The sequence below is a fragment of the Perognathus longimembris genome, chromosome 2 (assembly GCF_023159225.1).
Source record: "Perognathus longimembris pacificus isolate PPM17 chromosome 2, ASM2315922v1, whole genome shotgun sequence".
Taxonomy (NCBI): domain Eukaryota; kingdom Metazoa; phylum Chordata; class Mammalia; order Rodentia; family Heteromyidae; genus Perognathus; species Perognathus longimembris.
Window position 1 is genome coordinate 112,939,706 of NC_063162.1, and position 23,717 is coordinate 112,963,422.

Sequence of the window (23,717 nt, forward strand, 5' to 3'; positions counted from 1 at the left end):
CCTATGCCCAGGGCAGTGAGGGAGGCAGGGCGCTGCGTGTCAGCGATGCTAGCTCTGCCCTGCGTGGTCCCCGAGGGAGGCAGAGGCTTTCTTTGCTGGGCACTGCGACTATGGCGCATCAGCTTGGAAGGAGATGGAGGCGGAGGGCAAGTTCAGGACCCTGTCTTCTGCACCGCAGCTCTGCCTGGCGTGGGTTCCCCTCACCACGGGATGTTTCCTCCCCCCGTCTGAGGATTCCAGACGACTTCCAGGCTCTTGCCACATGGCAGACAAGGGAAGACTGTGAGGCTGCTGCTCTTAGAGCAACTGGTGTGACTCCATGCTCACACCATTTGATCCCGAAGGACTGGCCTAAAGGGATCCTTCACATCCCACAAGTGCCCTTCTCCACGGAATTTACACTCTGGAAAGTGGGGATCCAAGTCCTTATTGGGAACTGCCCCATCTTGGTCTCTTACCTGAACCTTTCCTTTATACTTCCTGCCAAGATGAGGTCTTTGGAATTGACTTGGAGTTCAGTGGAAACAGACGGCAGATAAGAGCAGAGGATAATCTTCTTTGAGATGCAGAGCTGGAATGCACCTCAGTTTCCTGCAGACAGGGGAGTGAAGGAGGAGCCCTCCGCCACCAGGGGAAGTCCTGCCCAGCAGCTTAGCCTGATCCCATGGGATGCTCCTGGCTTTAGTGGACAGAGTTGCTGGACAAGTTGCCAAGCAGGTTGAATAACCAGAGAAGACGGCCTGGCTTCTGCTGCCCCACTGCAAAAGGCGAGTAGAGAGAGGTGGACCATCAGGCAAGGCACTTACTCACACCCAGAGACGTGTGTCTCTTGTCCATCAACCTTCAAAATAGTGTCTGTGTATAGTTGCACAATCGTCACCCTGGGTGTAGCTTAGTTAAGGATCTCTGGCATCACATCTAATAGAGCTTGTAAAAACAAGCTCACACTTTGGCATTTGTGTCATTAAATTTCCTCTCTGCAGCAAAAAAAAGAGATTTTTTGGCAAGTCTTTTCAAAATGTTTGCGTTTCTTAGGAATATGTAACTGTTGATCGTTTTTTAACGCAACAAATTCAGGGATATAAAAAGGTCATTTTCTGAATGGATAAATAGAAATGAGGATTTGAGGTTAAAATAGTTATTTTAAAGTGTGCAGTCATTGTAAATTTTAGCCGTCAACTCAGTGGCTGTGTCTCCCAGGATATTTGAAATTCTTACATTTCAATTTGGATTGTTAGGCATAATATTTTAGCATAAAATTTAGTTGCAGTTTCTTTCTTTATTCACTGATAACACATAATATTTTCCATGTTGTTTTTTTCAGACTGACCATAAGTAAATGCAATTTTCACAATACAGATTTATAGAGCACAATTAACAGATCTTTCTTTCCCTCCCTTCCTCCCTTCCTTCCTTCTCTCCTTTTTGAAAAAGAAGGGATTGGTTAGCTTAATATAATTTTGCTCAAGGATAATACCTAACCATTGTAGTATTCATTGGAGGTAAGAATATCAGACTTTTCTACTTAGGCTAGCTTTTAATCATGATCTTCAAATCTCAGCCTCCTGAGTATCCACAAGCCATTGGTGTTTGGCCCAATCTTTTGTAGGATCACATCACATGCAAGGTATTTGTTTTATACTCACTGGTCTTCTTTTAAACACCTGTGACAGATACATTATATGTCTATTATCCAGGCATTAATCGGCTGGATATAAGGGATTTCTTTGGGGAGAAAAACTCTACCCTGAGGGATGGGATGGCAAAGAAGGGAGCTGGTGATGGAAAGGGCAACATTGACCAAGATGCATTGTATTCAATTGTATTCATTGTATTCTGGAATTGAAGCCCTTTTGTGCAGCTACTTAAGAATAAATAAATAAATATTTAAAAAAAAACTCTACCCTGATTACCTTCATGTGAGGATAAACAGTGACATGGGTGTGAATATTCGTATCTTCCAAAATTTATATGTGCAAACCTAACTCCAGAAATGATGGTGTTTGGAGGTGCTGCTTTTGGAAGATGATTGTGTTATGAGAGTGGGACTCTTTCCTCCAGGGAAGGACACAGATGGAAAATACCAGTTAGGAACAGAAAGCATGTCCTCCCTAGACACTGAATCTCTGTTGATCTTGAGCTTCCCCGTACCTACAAGTATTAAAGATAAGCTTCTGTTGTTTATCAGCTACTTATTTGTGCTACTTTGTTATAGTAGCCCAAATAGAATGAGATAAATAAGAACTTATGTTGGGACCTAATAACCTCAAATGAGTTTCCAAACTGATGATGGTCTAATCATTGTGCCTTGAGACATACACAAAGTGACTGAGGCCTCATTTTGGAAGTGAATCATGCTTTGAAGTAAATGCTCCATGCCAGCCATGCTACCTCAGGGAAGTAGCTGTCTCCAACCTGTGGCCCACAGCCTAATTAGACTCTGTCTCATTTAGCCTTTAAGATAAGAATCATTTATAGTTTTTTTATTGACTTTTATTTAGAAGGGTTGCCCTCCCCATTTATGCATTAAGTCATTTTTAAAAAATCAATGGAAGTACTTCGTGATGTATGAAAGTTCCATAAAATTTCCAGTATCAATAAATCAAGCTTTAAGGAAAAACTTTGCATAGTCCCTTTTATGTTTCTGTCAAAGGAAAGCTATGAGATCATAAGGCAATGTATCAATCTTTCATTGTTTGAAGCTGTTTTGATAAGGTTTTCTTCTGTTTTTTTTCAGCCATGTAAAGCTAACTGCAATGTCATCTTCTTGAAAGATTTGTAGCTCTTCAGTAGGTTCTTCTCATAATCTTTTTGCTTAGGCTAGCCAGGGCCGCAACCTCCTACTCAGGCTTCCTATGTCAGTGGGGATAACAAATGGCTGCCACTGCACTTCCTCCTGTAGCTGAGATGATAGGCATAGATTTCTGAGCCTTTGGTTAAGATGATCTCAGTCTTCTCAATTAATCATTCATCCCACTGTGGCAGGCACTTTAACACATGATATAAAATTGGACAGGTATAAAGTTCAACAATCTGTGCATATGCGCATACACACTCAGACACATTTTAAATTTTTTATTGTTATTATAATGATGATGTACAGGGGGATTACAGTTATGTAAGTAAGATAATGAGTACATACCTTTCGGACAATATCACCCCTCCCTCATTCTCTCCTAGTTTTTTCCTCCCATATCACTGGCAATTTCTATAGCTAATTTTCAGTATAATCTCCAGTAAGTACCATTGAACAAAGACATTTTTAAAGGCAAAAATTTATCAAAATAGAATTAGAACATAGGTTGTTTTCTTTTTTTTTTTTTCCAAACAAAATGGAACTTACACATATAAATGGCTACCACTGTTCTCAGAGAAAATATCCAAGGAAGCTATACACCAATTCTGGTGATGCCTGAAATAACTTTGAATTCTTTGGAATTTGTCTTCAGTGTACAAAAATATGCTTTCAGTTGAATGTCTACAATAGACTCAAATTTTGCCTTTTATTAAAGTTTTAGAAACAGAGACAACCCAGCATGGCTGGTGAGACAGGAACTTCAAACCATCAAACCAATGGAGTTCAAGTTCTGGTTGTGCTTTTTCTTGAATTCATTATTAAAATTTTTGAGATCAGGTCTTGAACTCCTGGAATCTAGTGATCCCCTTCTCTCAGTGTCTCCAAGTCTCTGGTACTCACCTGTCTGGATAGATTCTGGTCATTTAATATCAGACAACTCAAAATTTTCATTTATAAAATGGTACTCCAAATGGAGAGCAGTTGGCATAGTACTCAGAAGTCTTAATCAGCAATCTTTATTTGGGTTGATCTTTTGTTAACATCAAGTGAGTGCTTGACATACGAACTTCGATTAAAAATGAAATATAGGGCTGGGAATATGGTTTAGTGGCAAGAGCGCTTGCCTCGTATGTATGAAGCCCTGGGTTTGATTCCCCAGCACCACATATATAGAAAACGGCCAGAAGTGGCGCTGTGGCTCAAGTGGCAGAGTGCTAGCCTTGAGCAAAAGGAAGCCAGGGACAGTGCTCAGGCCCTGAGGTCAAGGCACAGGACTGGCCACCAAAAAAAAAAAAAAAATGAAATATAAGCTGAAGGTTATAAAGAAGGTTATAACACTGAAGGTTATAAAGAAACAGGAGGACTGAGAGTTCACTGCCAGCCTTGACCACTGCATACTGGGATATGAATTAAGTATTTAATTGGAGTTATCATAGTCTCTATCTATTTAATCATTTCTCTTCCCCTTTTGCCCTTAGACATCAGCACTGTGGAATGCCTGACATAAAAATAGCATTACCTTAGAAGTCTTTTTTGATGTGCCATTTCCTGTTTAATTTTCTAAGTTGTTTCATGATTAACAATTTGAATCTGGATATCTAAAGTACCTTTGCTTTGGGACAAGGTCAAATTAGTTCAATGAACTGATTTCACTCTTCTTTTTTATTCAGGATAAAACATCTATTCAAACATATCTGTTGTCAATAAATCACAAGAAAATAAATGTTCAGAAATGCTTCATAAACACAATAATGACATTCTAAAATGTTTCCCATCTCAAATATTACAGCTATGTGGCAAGGCATCCACCTAGTAAGAGAGTCAGGGTCATTTGTTCTTTAACATCTGCTTCTCAATTGATTTTTTGCAAGTTCCTTTTTTTTTTTTTGCAAAGGACATATCTATTTAAAATATACTTCTGTATGTAGCATTGTTCTAAGAAAACAATACATAGTTGGTTACATCTCATTTTTCAAGTGAAAATTAAGTTAGGGTATATTTTAATTTTCTTTGTAGGATTTTATTCATAGATTCAACAACATTAACTGATCACCTACTAAGTTAGTAATCCACTGTGGGAAGCATCAATTAAAAAGGCTGCAGCAAGTTAAGGAATTTTTTTACTGTTCATTTTTTACACATTGTAGATGTCTTCTTACAGTACATTTTTGCAGGTGAAAAATAATATATATAATATGCATATTATATATTACTGTGTCTGTGTGTATGTGTGTATGTGTGGTAATGAGTTTTGAAGTCAGTGCCTGGGCACTGTTCCTTAGGATTTCTGCTCAAGGCTGGTACTCTTGAGCCATAGGAGAAAAGAGGCTCATGGATTTTAATGCCCATGCTGGCTTTGAACCACAATCCTCAGAACTTAGCCTCTTTAGTAGCTAAGATTACAGATGTGAGCCACCAGCACGTAACAGCACTGGCTTTTGGCCTTATCATTTTAAAATACCTAACCTCATTTATTTCTTCCAGGCTAAACAAGCTGTAGTTGCAGTTATTGGTTTGTAAACATTCTAACCCCTCCCTCCAGAGGAACAAAGATTGTAATCCTCCAGACCAAACGGTCAACTTTTTACTTTTTTTTTTTTGCCAGTCCTGGGCTTGGACTCAAGGCCTGAGCACTGTCCCTGGCTTCCTTTTTGCCCAAGGCTAGCTAGCACTCTGCCACTTGAGCCACAGCGCCACTTCTGGCCATTTTCTGTATATGTGGTGCTGGGGAATTGAACCCAGGGCCTCATGTATACGAGGCAAGCACTCTTGCCACTAGGCCATATCCCCAGCCCCAACTTTTTACTTTTGCCTGCCTGTGTGCAACCCAATTAGTGAGCAAGGATGATGGATCCCATAAACCACATTTATTATGCCCTAATTTCTAAAGAAGAGCTCTTCCTTCTTTCCATATGAGCTTTATCATATGGATCTTTATAGGGCCTATGTTCTTTGAGAACAGAATGAGATAGGGGGAAGCACTCAGGAAGGGAAAAATGTATCAAATGGAGCCAGAGAGTATATGCCACATGGATCTGGGTACATTTTGTCAAACATCTTACTCCATCATTACTGTGGAGTTACTGTTGGTCATGACTGAGGCTACTTCTTTGTGGAAGAACCAACAGTCTTACAGCAGGGACTTTCTCAACTCTAATAGGCAGCCAGAGGCTATATATTCCATTATAGCTGCAATTGCTACATACATCTCCCCTCAAATTGCTATCTTTCCTGTCAGGGCACTCCCACCCATCTCACTAAGAGGAAACCTTGACATCTAAAGAAAGTGCATATAGAAAAAGATTTTTAAAGCATTTGGGCTTTATTGGTTTATCCCATTTTTATTTACCTCTTCTTAATCATTGCTTGAGTTGTTCACAAAATAATTTGAAGCACTGACCAAAACTAACTACCATCCATTTTATTAGTAGGCAGATATTTTTAGTTAAGCAACAACTCTACAATGTGAAATTCATGGTTGTTTGTTTAATCAGAAGGCACCATTGCTTTTTAAAAAAATTAATTAAATATTAGACAAATGATACTCAATGTTTTCCCAAGTGACACAAACTCTGAAAACCATTTAGCTTCATGTGTTTAAATTGATAAAAACTTCTCTAGTTTCACATCAAGTTGGTACCAGATAAGCAATACTAATTAATAAACAATATTAATTGATACACATTGATATGCATGTAGATATGATCCACAGTAAACACATGCACACACAAATAAAAATAAAGACCACGGTCAGTGCTTATTTAGCTTTATAATTTGCCAACTTTCCAAACATTTTTATGCTTTAGACTATTGATCTGATCACCTCGTTTATAATTTTAAGCAATCATTAGTTCTATATTTGCATTTACAAAGGCATGAATCTTAATTGAAACAAGGTAGAAAATTATACCATATGCCAAGCACAATAGTTCATGTCCATCCTCTCAGCTACTAGGGAAGAGGAGTTTTGGAGGCTCTTACTACAAGGCCAACCTGAACAAATATTTGTCAGACTTTGTCTCAAAAAACAAGTAATCACTTCTGAGATCCCACCTACTTAGGAGATATGAGTAGGAGAATCATTGTCTTCAACTGGCTCAGTCAAAACTTGTGGGACCTGGGGGTAAAAAAAATAACTAGACCAGAAGATCTAGGGTCTGGTTCAAATGGTACAGAACTTACTGCCAAGCACAAAGCTCTGAGTTCAAATCCGAGTACTGAAAAAAATTTACTTCTTCCAGACACAGGTGAATCTAAAAACCACTGAAAGGAGGGCATAGGTAAACAATGCATGGGAACAAAAGGGTGAAAAGATGAGGCTGGGAATTCTAAGAGGGGAGCCCCACCCAACAGAGGTCATACAAGACACACAGACAGAATCAGAAAGAAACTACAATAGCCAAAGTCCAACAGAAAGAACAGCTCACTAAAGACAAGAGAAAAAAAAAAAAAGGGAAAAACAGCCCAACAAGTAAATGGAAGGAGAAAAAACACCCTTATCCTTGATCTCTTTAAATATAAATGGTTTAAACTCCTCGATAAAGAGGAGCAGACTGGCAGAATGGATTTGCAAACAAAAAGTTGACATCTGCTGTCTACAAGAGACCCACCTTACAGCAAGGGACAAAAACAGGCTCCGAATGAAAGGATGGAGCAAGATCTACCAAGCAAACGCACTTACCAAACGGCAAGTGTAGCCATCCTGATCTCAGACAAGCTGGACTTTTCATTAAAATCAACTCAAAAAGACAAAGAAGGACACTACATATTAATACAAGGAAAAATCCAGAATCAAGACATCATGGTGATAAATGTATACTCACCGAACAAAAGAGGCCCTACATATGTCAAGCAAATTCTCACAGAATTACAGAACAAGATAGACCCAAACACAATCATAGTGGGTGACCTTAATACCCCACTCTGTCCAAGAGACAGATCCAACACCCTGAGGATTAACAAGGGAGCTGAGGACCTAAGTAACACCATATCCCAAATGGATCTGACAGATCTATACAGAATCTTCCACCCTACAGAGACCCAATGCACCTTCTTTTCAGCAGCCCATGGATCATATTCCAAAATAGACCACATCATAGCCCACACAAAGAACCTCAGCAAATACAAAAGTATTGACGTCATCCCATGTATTATATCTGATCACAGTGGATTAAAGGTAACACTCAACAACAAAGGATACCACAGAGGCTATACACACTCTTGGAGGCTAAACCCCACACTGCTATCCAACACTTGGGCCACAGACCAAATTAAAGATGAAATCAACGAATTCATAAGCCACAATGACAATGAAAACACATCACAAAGAAACCTATGGGACACAGCTAAGGCAGTACTGAGGGGCAAGATCATTGCCTTCAGCACTCACAGTAAAAGAATGGAAGCAGAGCAGGTGAATAACCTCACGATGAAACTAAAACAACTGGAGAAACAAGAAATGACAGAATCTAAAACGACTAGGAGGGGAGAGATCACAAAAATTAAAGAAGAGATAAATCTGATTGAAAATAGAAAGACCATTCAACAAATAAATAAGACTAAAAGCTGGTTCTTTGAGAAAATAAACAAAATTGACAGACCCCTTGCAAGACTTACAAAAAAAAGAAGAGAAGAGACTCATATACGTAAGATCAAGGACTCCACTGGAAAAATTACAACAAGTACACACGATATTCAAACAATCATAAGGAGCTATTTCCAAAACCTCTACTCAGCAAAAAACAATAATTTTAAAGAAATGGATTAATCCTTAGAGAAGTACAAACTGCCCAAACTGAACCAAGAAGAAATAAATCAATTAAATAAACTAATAACTTACAGTGAGATACAGGAGGTAATCAAGAACCTCCCAACAAAGAAAAGCCCAGGCCCAGATGGATTCACCAACGAATTCTACAAAACCTTTAGTGAGGAGCTAATTCCAATACTCCTCAAACTCTTCCGCGAAATAGAAACAGAGGGAGAAATCCCAAACTCATTCTACGCAGCTAATATCATACTCATTCCCAAACCGGGCAAAGACACAACAAAAAAAGAGAACTACAGACCAATATCACTAATGAACACAGACGCAAAGCTCCTCAATAAAATATTAGCTAACAGGATCCAGAAACTGGTCAAGAAAATCATACATCATGACCAAGTAGGCTTCATCCCACAGTCACAAGGATGGTTCAATATCCGTAAATCAATCAATGTAATTCATCACATAAACAGATCTAAAATTAAGAATTACATTGTTATCTCAGTCGATGTCCAAAAAGCCTTTGACAAAATACAACATCCATACCTATTAAAAGCTTTGGAGAGAACAGGAATAGATGGAACATTCCTCAAAACAATAAAAGCCACATACAACAGACCAACTGCTAATATCATATTAAATGGAGAGAAACTTAAATCATTTGCCCTAAACTCAGGAACAAGACAAGGATGCCCACTCTCCCCACTTCTTTTCAACATAGTGCTGGAATCCCTAGCCATAGCAATAAGGCAAGAGGAGGACATCAAAGGGATCCACATCGGCAAGGAAGAAATCAAGTTATCCCTATATGCAGACGACATGATCTTATATCCGAAGGACCCAAAAAACTCAGTACCCAAACTCCTACACCTAATAAACCAATTTGGCAAAGTAGCAGGATACAAAATCAATCCACAAAAGTCAGCAGCTTTTCTGTACACCAGCAATATGCAAACAGAAAAGGAAATTATGGAAACAATTCCATTTACAGTAGCCAAAAAAAGAATAAAGTACCTAGGGATCAACTTAACCAAGGACGCGACGGACCTATTTAGTGAAAACTATAAAAATCTAATAAGGGAAATCAAAGAAGACACAAGGAGATGGAAAGACCTCCCATGCTCATGGGTAGGCAGAATCAATATAGTGAAAATAGAGAAACTGAAATAGAGAAACCAATCCATAAATTCATATGGAACAGCAAAAAACCTAGAATAGCCAAAGCAAATCTAGGCAAAAAAAGTAGTGCAGGAGGTATCACAATACCAGACTTCAAGCTCTCCTATAGGGCCATCGTAACAAAAACAGCATGGTGTTGGTATAAAAACAGATTGGAAGACCAATGGATTAGAATTGAAGACCCAGAAATAAAACCGCACTCTTACAGCCAACTGATATTCGACAAAGGAGCTAAAGACATACAATGGAATAAACATAGCCTCTTCAACTACTGGTGCTGGGAGAACTGGGCAGCCATATGCAGAAAACCCAAAGTAGACCCAAGCCTATCACCATGCACCAAGATCAACTCAAAATGGATCAAGGACCTCAATATTAGACCTGAATCCTTGAAACTACTGAAGGACAGAGTAGGAAAGACGCTAGAACTTATAGGCACAGGAAGGAACTTCCTGAATAGAGTCCCAGGGGCACAACAAATAGGGGAAAGACTCAACAAATGGGTCTACTACAAATTAAAAAGTTTCTGCACAGCTAAGGACATAGCCACCAAAATAGAAAGACAGCCAACCATATGGGAAAGGATATTTACCAGCACAGCAACAGACAAAGGCCTGATATCGGTCATCTTCAGAGAACTGAAAAAACTAAGCCCCTCCAAGCCCAATAAACCTATTAGGAAATGGGCAAAGGAGCTAAAGAGAGACTTCACAAGAGAAGATATAAAAATGGCAAAGAAACACATGAGGAAATGCTCAACATCCCTGGTAGTAAAGGAAATGCAAATAAAAACAACCTTGAGATACCACCTCACCCCAGTTAGAATGGCCTATACTCTGAACTCAGGCAACAACAAATGCTGGAGGGGATGCGGGAAAGAGGAACCCTTCTCCATTGTTGGTGGGAGTGCAAATTAGTACAACCACTTTGGAGAACAGTATGGAGGTTTCTCAAAAAGTTCAATATAGACCTACCCTATGACCCAGCCATACCACTCCTAGGCATCTATCCCAAACAGCAAACCCCAAGGTATCAAAAAGACATTTGTACTTCCATGTTTATCGCGGCACAATTCACAATAGCCAAAATATGGAAACAACCCAGATGCCCCTCCACAGACAAATGGATCCAAAAAATATGGTACTTATACACAATGGAATACTACATAGCGATTAGGAATGGCGAAATATTGTTATTCGCAGGGAAATGGTCAGAACTCGAACAAATAATGTTGAGCGAGACAAGCCTAGAACACAGAAAACAAAGGGGTATGACCTCCCTGATATATGACTGTTAACAAAGGGAGACAGAGACAGTAGAGACCAAGTCTGTGAAACAAAAACTGCTTGTCAAATAGTATTCCCCCCAGGATTGGGACAGCGACCCAATAGTATGTAACTAAAACCAAACAATTACTCAACATATAAAGGTCAAAAATTGACCTCTCAGGGGAATACAATAGCTCAAAAGCTAGGTATGTACCTTCATATAAGACTACTGTCAATATATGGTCTAATATTGACATTACATTTAAAGCCCTAGGCGAACTTTCTTGGGCGTGGCCACGTGGCTACTGTCTATGTTCATGGTACATTGTGTATTGTATATATGTCTACCTGACCTAGAGAAGAGAAAGAAAAACAGGGCGTAAGATATCACAAGAAATGTACACACTGCCCTACTATGTAACTGTACCCTTTTTGCACAACACCTTGTCAAAAAATTTGCGTTCAATTAATAAACAAATAAATTTTAAAAAAAATTAAAAAAAGAAATACTTAAAAAAGATGAGGCTGGTTATGAAGACAAATTAATACTTGCTCTATTTTTATGAGCTAATTAGCAGAAAGGCGTGTGTGTGTGTGTGTGTGTGTGTGTGTGTGTGTGTTTTCCAGTACCAGATTTTGCACTACAGTATAAGAATCATGGACATTTCTAATGAGGATGACTTCAAACCATAATCCTCAAATCTCTGCCTCTTGAGTGGCTCGAATTATTGGTATGATCTACCAGCACGTGGCAATACTTGGTTTTTATAGTCAAATTTATACAAAGTTTTCTGTGGGAAATGCAACTGAGAAATGTTTTTGAGGGGGAGCAAACAGTACACAATTTTTCTGAATCTCAGATTGAATTTTGCAGCAGATGTGTGGGTAAGTTTTCTTGGCATTCTGAAGACTCCATTGCAGTATTACAGAGGCAGTCAGTGGAGATATTTGGAAATTGTGATATTTATGTGGGGGAAATGCATCTATCTCATATCTGGATGCATAGGTACAAATTACCTAGCATGAAGGGCAGAAAGGCACCTGGGGCCAGGGCATACTCACATGAATAGGTCTCCATGCGACAACTACCTGTAATTTAAGCCTACTTGGCTAGGGTCTTATGACTAGTCAATCTAGATTTTTCTATCTGACTCATTTTTTCCTTTACATTTATTATTACTTTATCATGCAGTCAATATTTTGTTTTCTTGACAATTGCATATTCTAAGAATTTGGGAATGTTTTCATTGCGACCCATTACGTGTAGACTCTAAGTTATTTTGTAGAGATGGTTAGATTTTGTTACAGTAACTGTTTAAAACTTCTTTCCTTCATTATAAATCTTGTTTCATTTTCCAAAAAGTTAATAATCAGAATTGATATAAAACAAGACTTTTTGTTAAACTCTACTTGAGGTTCTTGATAAACTGACTACACTCTCTTGTTATCTCATTTACTTTCTTTTTGTTGTTGTATTAATTTTATTTTTTATTGTCAAGGTGATGTACAGAGGGGTTACAGTTATATAAGTAAGGTAGTGAGTACAGTTCTTGTCAAACTTTTTACCTCCTCCCTCATTTTTCTCCTACCTTCCCTCCTCCCCAGTTCCAGCCCCCTGCTCCAAGTTGTACAGTTGGTTTACAGTATATTGTCTTTTAAATATTGCTGCTGTATTAGTTTGCCTTTTACCCTTTGTCTCACCATTTTGATATTCCCCTTCCCTTCTCTAATTCATATAAATGTATATATAATACTGATGGTACCAAAATAAAATAAAGTGGCAACAGAGGCCCACATAGGGAAGAAAAGAAAAAGAAAAAGGCATAATTTCACATAGTACATTGAAAAAAACATCAACACTGATAAACCAGTTAGTTCCATAACTTGCAGTTCATTTCGCTTAGCATCATCTTATGAGGTCATATGTACATAGCTAATGAGCTATTGTGATCTTCTGCTAGGACTATCCTTAGATATTCACTACTTATTACCAAAGAGGGAAACTATGCATAGAATTGCATTTTATATGTGTACCACAATTTCTTGATCTATTCATCTATTGAGGGGCATCTAGGTTGGTTCTATATTTTAGCGAGGGTAAATAGTGCTGCAATGAACATGGTTGTGCTGGTAGCTTTAGTATTATCTTGCTTGTGATCCTTTGGGTAAATGCCTAAAAGTGGGGTGGCTGGGACATAGGGGAGCTCTATGTTTAGCCTCTTGAGGAAGCTTCATACTGCTTTCCAGAGTGGCTGAATAAGTTTACACTCCCACCAACAGTGTAGGAGGGTTCCCTTCTGGCAACATCGCCTCCAGTATCTGTTGTTATTATTTTCTCTTGATAATGGCCATTCTTACTAGGGTGAGGTGGAATCTGAATGTTGTATTTTTTTTAAAGAATTATTTATTGTCAAAGTGATGTACAGAGTGGTTAGTTTCATACGTACATTTCTTGTACTATTTGTTATCTCCAACCTCACTTCCCCCCTCCACCCTCTCCCTTTCCCACTCCTCCCACGAGTTGTTCAGTTGGTTTACACCAAATAGTTTTGCAAGTATTGCTTTGGAGCCATTTGTCTTTTTATCCTTTGTCTCTCAATTTTGATATTCCCTTTCACTTCCCTAGTTCTAATACCAGTATATACAGTATCCAGGGTACTCAGATGAGATACAGTGGTAGCACAGAGACAACCACAGGAAGGGGATACAATAGGATCATCAACAAAAGAAGATACAGTTTCACATGGCATGTTGAAAGTAATTACAACAGTGATATAACAGTCATTTCCATAACATGGAGTTCATTTCACTTAGCATCATCTTATGTGTTCATAAGGGTATAGCTATTGAGCTCTTGTGATCCTCTGCTGTGACTAGCCTAAACCTGTGCTAATTATTCCCTATGAGGGAAACCAGAGTCCATGTTTCTTTCGGTCTGGCTAACTTCACTTAGTATAATTTTTCCCAAGTCCTTCCATTTCCTTACGAATGGGGCAATGTCATACTTTCTGATAGAGGCATAGAATTCCATTTCAATCTTGTCTTGATGTGCATTTCTTTTATGACCAGGGACATTGAGCAATTCTTCATGTGCCTTTTGGCCATTCTCATTTCCTTTTCAAAGAAGTCTGTCTTTAAGTCTTTAGCCCACTTATTAATGTGACAGTTGTTTCTGTGAGGATTTGTTTTGGGGGAATTTAATTTTTTGAGTTCTAAGTATATTTTAGATATGAGGCCCTTGTCTGTTGTGTTGCCAGTGAAGATATTCTCCCAGTCTCTGGGCTATTTATCTTGCAAGCTATGTCCTTTGCCATGCTGAAGCTCTGCAGTTTGATGCAATCCCATTTGTCCAACCTTTCTTTGATTTGTTGTGTTTCTGGGCCTTTATTAAGAAACTTTCAGCCTGTGTCAAGGAGCCCCAGTGTTTCTTCTATTCCTTCCTGCAATGTTTTCAGGCTATCTGCTTTTACCTGGAGGTCTTTGATGCATTTGGAATTGGTTGTGGTACAGGGTGATATATAAGAATTTAGCTTTAGTGTTTGTTTTTTTCTTTTTACAGGTGTTTACCAATTTTGCTAGCACCATTTGTTGAGAGGCTGTCTTTCTTCCATCTTTTTTTTTTTTTTAGCTCCCTTATCAAAGATTAGGTGTCCATAGGTCTGTGGGTTCATTTCTGGGTCTTCAGTCCATTCATTTGTTTGATGGGCACCTAGACTAATTCCATACCTTGGAATTTAATTTAATTCCATATTGTGATTAGTGCTTTGATAAATATGGGTATGCAGGTATCATTTGTTTCTATAGTGACTTCATTTCCTTTGGGTACAGCTGAGTCATATGGTACTTCTCTACATGCAGTTCTCTATAGTGACTATAGTAGCTGTCTTTTTGTTCTGCCATCTTATTTACTTACTTTTGCTTCAAGCATTATTTTCTTTTGTGCTCTATTATACATCTTTGCTTGATTTTGCTCGTTTATTATACTTATCATTTGTTACCTCTTTTTCTTTTGTGCATCTGCTTTATCTTTTTCTTTTCTTGTTTTGTTTTTAGTTTTTATCTTGTTTGTTTTTTGATAGGCTTGCCATTTATAATCCAGGTTCACATAGAACTTGCTATCCTCAAAATCATACTTCTACTTCAGTCTCAGAAGTGCTGAGATTATAAGAGTATCCCTCCATAGCTGGCTCTTTATGTATTTTCATGTTAGAAGGGTCTTTCTTTTGATTCTGGACAGAAAGCTCTCAATCATATTTTGTGAGGTTTATACTCCCTTAGCTTTGGCTTTTCTTGAAAGGACTTTAGATCTTCTTATTCATGAAGGATAGATCTTCTGGGTATAGTGTTCTTTGGTAGTTATTTTCTTTTAGGTCTTAGAATATCATCCCACTCTCCTGGACTATAGGGCTACTGTTGCTATTACGCTAATGAGAATATCCTTAATTTTGATTTTATGCTGTTCTCTTGCAGTTTAACTAGAGCTCTCTATTTGTCTTGTACTTTTGGCAATTTAATCATGTGCTTTGGTGAACACCTTTTATGGTTATGTCTACATGGGCTCTTATGGGCCTCCAAGACATAAAAGTCCATATATTCCCCAAATTCAGATACATAATCAGCTATCATTTCATTGAAGAAAGTTACCATACATTTTCCCTTATCCAACACCTTTAGGTACTTCAAAAACAGAAGTATCTATTCATTTAATGATGTGCCAATGTTCTCAGAGGGTATCTTTATTCCATTGTCCTCTTTTTTTTTTTTTTTTTGGTCTGACTGTGACAAATCAAAGGACCCATCTTAACATGTAGATATTCTTTCTTTTCCTGGCTTGTGCTCTCAAGCATATTTTTCATTTGATTTACTAAGTTCTGCATGTCCAAGATTTCATTGTTTTTCATTTCAAAGTATTATTTCTAAATTTCTCATTTGTATTATGAATTGTTTTTCTAAATTGATTGCATTATCTGTGTTAGTTTGAATACGTTCCCATGTAACTATTCTTTTGAGTTCTTTATCAATACCTTTTCTTATATATATATATATTTTAATTATCAAACTGAATTAGAGAGGTTAGTTTCACACATTAGGCATTGGGTACATTTTTGTACTGTTTGTTACATCAATACCTTTTCTAATGCTAGAGTTATTGTGGTATTCTGGTGGGATCACAAGTCTTTGTTTCTGCACATACCTAGCAATTCTATGTTCAGATTTATGCTTCTTTTGGATCAGTTGCTCCTACCAATTTCACAATCTGATTTTGTGGCAAATGGATTTTCTTTAGAAGATTTATCTTGGGGTGTCACTTTGGTAAACTATGTTTGTATTGGTCCTAGTTTAATCTCCCTATAGTTCCTTTGTCCATCACCAGAGATTTCTGTGTGAAGCACAGTAGCAAGGTGAGACAGCATGTCTGTCACAAAGGTCATGTGAAAGAAGCAGTGCTCTTGTGGTCCATAGTTAGTGATTTTCAAATTTGTTTACACTGAGTTGGAGCTGTTTTAAAATTTCATAATCAGGGCTGGGGATATGGCCTAGTGGCAAGAGTGCTTGCCTCATATACATGAGGCCCTGGGTTCGATTCCCCAGCACCACATATACAGAAAATGGCCAGAAGTGGCTCTGTGGCTCAAGCGGCAGAGTGCTAGCCTTGAGCAAAAAGAAGCCAGGGACAGTGCTCAGACCCTGAGTCCAAGCCCCAGGACTGGCCAAAAAAAAAAAAATTTCATAATCAGAGTTCAGTTTTCATGATGGTTTATTTTCATAAGGCTTCACTTTACTTTCATAAGGCTTGCATGGTGATTTATTTAAATCCATGATATGTTTTAAGCATTCATAAATCAGGAAGATTAACTTTGAAAAAGACAGATTTCTGGAAACAGTGAGATTGTCAAGAAAAGAATAAATTTTTTGAGTATAAAAACATAAAAATCCATCAAAAGCCCTATATAAAAATTAATGGAAAATATGTGGTATGTATTTGAATAATACATGCTAAATATTGTTACCTCGCTCTACATTCCCAAATCTCCTATTGATCTATGTGATGAGGGCTAGGATAATATGGAAATTAAAAAAGCAAGATCAAGTCTAATAAACAGAAAGTTTGTTACAGTTAACATGTAAATATAAAAGTATGAACACTTTTAAATGTTTGAATGGGTGTTGACCTCATGCTGCTAAGCACAGCTACCTGTGAGGACTATAGATGGTAGGGTGGTAGGCAGTCTTAAAATAACCAGTGCAAAGCCAGGCACCAGTGGCTCACATCTATAATTCTAGCTACTCAAAAAGCTGAGGATTGTGGTTCAAAGCCATCCCAAGCAGGGCTCTTATCTCAAGAAATGGAGCTCTCTGCCTTAAGTGGTAGAGCATTATGCTTGAGCAAAAGAAACTCAGGAAAAAGACTTGCAACGTAAGTTCAAGGATGTGGGCACACACACACACACACACACACACACACACAAACTAGTGCAAAGAAAGGCTACAAGCATGGATCAACAGCAGAGTACCTGCATAACAAGAACAAGGACTGTTTTTGTTCAAACAACAGTATTATATAAGTAAATAAATAAAGATACATGTTTAGCCATTGTGTCAAAAATGAACAGGTTTAAAGGAACGTGTATATATTTTTTCAGCAGTAATGAGGTTTAAATTCGGGGCCTTTCACCTGCTAGGCATATACCCTTTGAGTCATACCTCAACACTTTTGCTTTAGCTATTTTTTAGATACAATATTTTTCTTTTTGCAAAAGGCCAGTCTTATATTTGATCCATCCTCCTTACAACATGCATTTATCTGTTATTAATAAGTATGCAAACCATGGCCCCCTTGTTTAATGAGATGGCATATCAGTAACTTTTTTCCAGGCTGACTTTGAACTGTGATCCTCAAAAAACTCTGCTTAGATTAGTTAAACCTAAATTATTTACCATATTCCATCCAATTAGAAGAACATACACCTTCATATACATTTTGAACAATATAAGTTTCGATCTTAGGAAAATACCATTTTATTATTTTTTTTCAATTTTTTTATTATCAAACTGATGTACAGAGAGGTTACAGTTTCATATGTTAGGCATTGGATACATTTCTTGTACTGTTTGTTACCTTGTCCCTTATACCCTCCCCCTCCTCCCCCTTTCCCTTTCCCCACCTGAGGAGTTCAGTTCACTTATGCCAAACAGTTTTGCAAGTATTGCTTTTGTAGTTGTTTTTCTTACCCTGTGTCTCTCAATTTTGGTATTCCCTTTCAATTTCCTAGTTCTAATACCAGTATACACGGTTTCCAATATACTCAGATAAGATTACAGAGATAGTGTAGGTACAATCACAGGAAGGTGATACAAGAACATCATCAATAATAGAAGCTACAGATACACATGGGTCGTTGAAAGTAGTTACAACTGTGATATAACAATTGTTTCCATAACATGGAGCTCATTTCACTTAGCATCATCTTATGTGTTCATAGGGGTATAGTTATTGGGCCTTGTGATGCTCTGCTGTGACTTGCCTAAACCTGTACTAATTATTCCCAATAAGGGAGACCATAGAGTCCACCCCACTTTTGGGTATCTATCCAAAAGACCACAAACAAAATCACAGTAATGCCACCAGCACAACAATGTTCATCGCAGCACAATTTGTCATAGCGAGAATCTGGAACCAACCCAGATGCCCCTCAGTAGACGAATGGATCAGGAAAATGTGGTACATATACACAATGGAATTTTATGCCTCTATCAGAAAGAATGACATTGTCCCATTTGTAAGGAAATGGAAGGACTTGGAAAAAATTATACTAAGTGAAAATACCATTTTATTTATGCATTTTACAGACATTTCAATATTTTTGCAAAATCTACACTTTCATTTTACATCTATACTTGTACCAAATCGATAGTATAAACAAAACCATACACTTTATAAAAAGCGTATTGTGATTTCTTTTATGAATTTGTATAATGCAATTGAAACCATTCCCCCCATTTCATTATGTTTATATTTATGTTCCTGAAAGATTTGTATTATATATATTTATATTTTTATTCTCTGAAGATTCTGAAATTGTTGTAATCTTCAGTTTGGTAGGAAATGTTAAATTCAATAAGTGCTTGTTTTAAAACTTTGATTAAATATCACAATAAACATATATTAAAAAAATACATAATCTTGCAGGGTGATCATTCACTGGTGCTTTGCTCTAGCCTGAACACCCACCATAGAAAAATAGATGCCTTTCTGTGCCAGCAGCTGTTGGTGGGTGCCGTTCTGGATCACCACGATTAGGTCTGCGTTCTGGATGGTGGACAGGCGGTGAGCGATCACAATGCATGTGCGGCCTTCTCTGGCTTTGTCCAAGGCTTCCTGCACAACCTGCCCCATGATCACACAAGTTAATTCTGATAAAAGTGCTCTTCCTTGGAACCTTCTTCAGTAGCCAGCCCCACAATTTCCCCATTGTTCTCTTTACCATGCTGTCAGTAGAACCTAACAGAGACTTTGGACACCAGGTGATCTGTCTGCCAGAGGAAAGCTCAACCTTGGTTTGCCTCACTTCTGAGACACATTATTAAAGTCACAGCAGTGAATATAGTCCATCCATCCCTTAAAACATTCCACCAAGTGCCTTGTGATATAAACGTGTAACCCAATTCCACAGCCAATTCAGCATAAAGTTATAGCTTTTAAGGAAAAGTGATCTAAGTATGAAGACCACTATTTAAATCCTTACCTTTTCACTCTCTGTATCTAGAGCTGATGTAGCTTCATCCAAAAGCAAAATATGAGGTTGTCTAACTAGGGCTCGAGCTATGGCGATGCGCTGTTTCTGACCACCAGAGAGCTGAGCTCCTTTATCTCCAACTCTGGTGTTGTATTTCTGTAAACAGGATTGTGTTATTATGTGATAGTTCAGACATAGAGATTGCACATGAAAAATAAGAGTGATTAGAACATTTTATATTCAGTGATATTAGTGGTTCAAGGAGAATTAAATAAACAAAAGCATTCAAAATGGTTCATTAATCTTTCTTTGGGAAAAGTGACATTAGTACCTTAGAAACATTTTATGTCTTCATATAAGTAGCCAAAATGGTTATGAGTAAGAATAATGTTGCAGTATTATTGTCTTCTATCCTATGGTGTTATAATCTATTTAGAACAAAGTTTGGCAGGGAAAGGCATTGGATCTGAATTGCTATCCATAACAACTGAAGTTCATCTTACTGTAACTAGGAGTAAACACCATCTTTGTACTTTCAAAGTAAAAAGAAAAGGAAATTCTTGAATGTTGGCTTTTTCTATCTATGTTTCATAAAACTGTTTCCAACACCTAACTAACTTTAATAGATGCTAACAAATTCCAGATCTATCAGTGACTGAAAACTGAAGTTACCTTTTAAATGTTTGCTTTGTTTTGTTTTTAAACTTCTTTTAATATTCTCTCATACTGTTTCCCACTACAGATCATAGTCTCTATTCAACAAAAAATAGAGGAGTTTGAGAGTAGGACAGGGCAGTGGAAACAGGAAGGAACAGCCTATGAAACTAGAAAACAGTACTGTCTTGCTCTTTTCAGGCCTTTGCCCGAAATTTCAAACTTGGGCTCTGATCTTTTTCCATCTAGGTTTGACCACAAAATTCCTGTTTGACACAGGACTGCCTGTTTTGTTTATTTATCGTTTGTTATATCTGACAACCCTAATTCTATGGTGCTCGGAACAAGGTCTCCCCTTTCAGATGGATGAGGAGACCCCTGGTGAGGCTTGGCTCAAGCCTGCAGTGTGGCTGCCTCAGATAGCATATGGCTATGTGGTACAGGTAGGTGAAGGATCTCCAGGTTGATAGGTGAGGGTAGTGCCATACTCTGGAGCCAGAAGAAAAGGAATCCAGCCTCTGCATCATGAGTCAATCTTGGTACTATGGACTCAGGTGAAAAATGATTCTTAGCCAGACAACACAACATAGAATGTCACTTTGTACATTAAGCAAAAAAAACTGAATGAATGCAGGTCAACCACAAGTCCAGAAAGGCAAAGTCCTTGTCCTAGACAGATTTATTTTATATTAAAGCACTAGATGAGAGTGGCTTTCTCTGTCTGCTGCTCAGCCGGCATTGGTATAACCTGGATTTGAATACCCAAGTTTCTATTTGTCAGGATGACTGGGACATTTCTAACAAGCTTCCAGGTTATCAAACTGAGAATCACTGACTTCTCAAAGGCAGCATGGGAAGGAATTTTCTACTTTCAATGTTCAAAGTAGAATATTTATGCCAGGCTGGACTAGATTGTTTGAGGAGGGTTAGGCATAGGTTAAGGCATAGGCACAGGCATGGGCCTGTGTTTGGGGAAACAGCCATCTGCAGAAGAGACTAAGGAAAAGAAAAACCTTTGGAAAGAGTTGGGGGCCACCTGCTGTCAACATGAGGTGACTTGTTTCCAAGCTAGTTTTAGGCTATTGAGCTTTATTCTACAGGAGTAGCTACTTTCTTATAATAAAGAACATAACTAGAAAAAATGGAAAAACAGATTAGCTACATGGGAAAACATGTTCTTTTCTGAGACACTGAGAGGTTCCAGTAATTTCAATTTTTAGAGAAATTGAGAGGATATGCAAATGAAGCAGCCCAGAAAAGATTTTGATAAACCTCCACAATGGAGTTTGAGACCCACAAGTCATAAGGATAAGAAATTATATAAACCATAATAGTCCCAATTGCACAGTCTTACTGAGAGAGAGCTGAGGCTTGACATTTGGAGAAGAGCTGCAAAAGAAGCAGAAGGAAGAGAATTGAGGACAGAAATGTGGAGGGAAGGTCATGCCAGCCTCATTGGCATGACTGGAAGCAGCAGACAGAGACCAAGATGCCACTTGCAGGGCCTGTACTTGGACATGGAGAGAAAGGCCTCCTGCCCCTTCCCAACACTTCACATAGCCCTTTAGCAGGTGGAGTCTCAAGCCCAGAGGCTTGTTCTCTAGAAACTCAGTTCTCTTCCTTTGTGTACCTCCTTTCTCATGCCTTTCCTCACAAGGACCATCAGAGGTAAAAATATTCTGAGTGGGAAATATGGTTAACAGGGTCAGATCCTTTTGCTAGATTATTTTTTTCCCCCAGAATTGGAATTTGCTCTCAGGGCTTTGTAGTTGCTAGGATAGTATCCTACTACTTGAACCAAACCTCTAGTGCTATGGCTTTAGTTGTTTTTTTAGTAGGGTCTCACACTTTTGATAACTTTGCTAAACATTCAGAGCCAGAGAGACTTACATCAGGCAGTGAGTCAATGAACTGGTGTATGTTGGCCTCCTTGGCTGCTCTTATGATCTCGTCCTGGGACACAATTTGGCTGTTGTCTCCATAGGCAATGTTCTCAGCAATGCTGCAGTCAAACAGGATGGGCTCCTGCGACACAATGCCCAGGTGTGCTCGGAGCCACTGCACATTCAGTTGCTTTATTTCCTTGCCATCCAGAAGCTACAAATAAGAATTCAGAGATAAACTTCAGGACCAGCACAGTTTTGACTTAGAAAAATTAACATCCTAATTTAATACTGTAAAACTGTCACATTATTGTGAGATTGAGGAGATTTTACTTTGTTTTAACTTAGATTGTCAAAGTCCAATAATGCCAATGTAAACGGAAAGTTTACATTCAAGAAAAGGTCATATCACATTTCTTACATTTTAACTCTGCTTTATATGGCTGCAGCTTTTGTTTTGTTTTTCCTTTTGCTGGTGATTCTGGGATTCTAGGTTTCAAAATCAAGGTTACTTTCTTGTTAGCCAAGTACTAATCCCCAGTGATACTTTAAATATTTCATGCTATAAACCACGAAGGTATGGAAGTAGATAGAATTAGAGCAACTAGTCAACTAACCTTAATATAAGACTGTTATCCCAAATTATGTTGGTGAGGCCAATGCAGTCCTATGGGATCCTAACTGTGGAAGTGGGAGGCGGGAGACTGAATAGAAGACTGTGTACTATGAGAAGACTTTCCCAGCTGATGTGGGCTGAGAAGATGGTAGAAGAAAAAAGGCAGGAGAATGGATTGTACTTTGGAGTTCTGAAAACAAACATAGCTCAGGCACCTTGATTGTAGCACAGAGAGACTTCTAATCTCCCTAACTATAATAAATTCATGTTTTTTAGCAGCCACAGGAAAGCGAACTGAATGTCTTATTCTCTTCATCACATTTCACAGACAAAGTGTCTAGTGGAATTAAACAATAACCATGAGCGCATCACAGGTTTGTGGTCAAGGTTCTGATCTGACAAGTTTGAGAGTCAGATGCAGTGGCTACATGGACAGCAGTGCTCGTGGAGGGCAGCTGCTGCATCTCCCTGTAGATGATTTGGGAAAGAGAATGAATTTCTATGACTTTCCTTGGGCACAACACGAGAATGGCAATTCCTAAACTCACAGAACTGAGGAAAAGAGGAGATCACAGAGGATTGTTGTATGGCCCAGGAGCAGCCACAGATGAAGTAGCGCTCAAGGGCTGACAAAAATTTCGTGTGTGTGTGTGTGCATGTGAGAGAGAGAGAGAAAGAGAGAGAGAGAGACAGAGACAGAGACAGAGAGACAGAGAGAGAGAAGTGCTTAGGACCAAAGAAGATGGAGAGACAAGTGTATGAAGGGATATTTGTCATCTTCAATACTAAGGCAGTCACAGGAGTAGCGAAGGAGAAGC

At 38.4% G+C, this 23,717-nt stretch overlaps 1 protein-coding gene across 2 annotated transcripts in view; it reads right to left on the bottom strand.

The window, feature by feature from the left end:
* Positions 1–23,717, bottom strand: part of LOC125346970 (ATP-dependent translocase ABCB1-like) — a 323,723-nt gene that overhangs the window by 44,284 nt on the left and 255,722 nt on the right. The window contains exons 21-23 of one of the 2 annotated variants that reach the window (XM_048339948.1): positions 22,291–22,497; positions 19,756–19,902; positions 19,209–19,397 (exon numbers count right to left, since the gene is read on the bottom strand). The exons of the other annotated variant lie outside the window; for it this stretch is intronic. Of the exons in view, the coding sequence (XP_048195905.1) occupies positions 19,209–19,397; positions 19,756–19,902; positions 22,291–22,497 (543 nt within the window). Of the gene's footprint in view, positions 1–19,208; positions 19,398–19,755; positions 19,903–22,290; positions 22,498–23,717 lie in introns of those variants that run through there. 2 annotated transcript variants of the gene reach the window in all.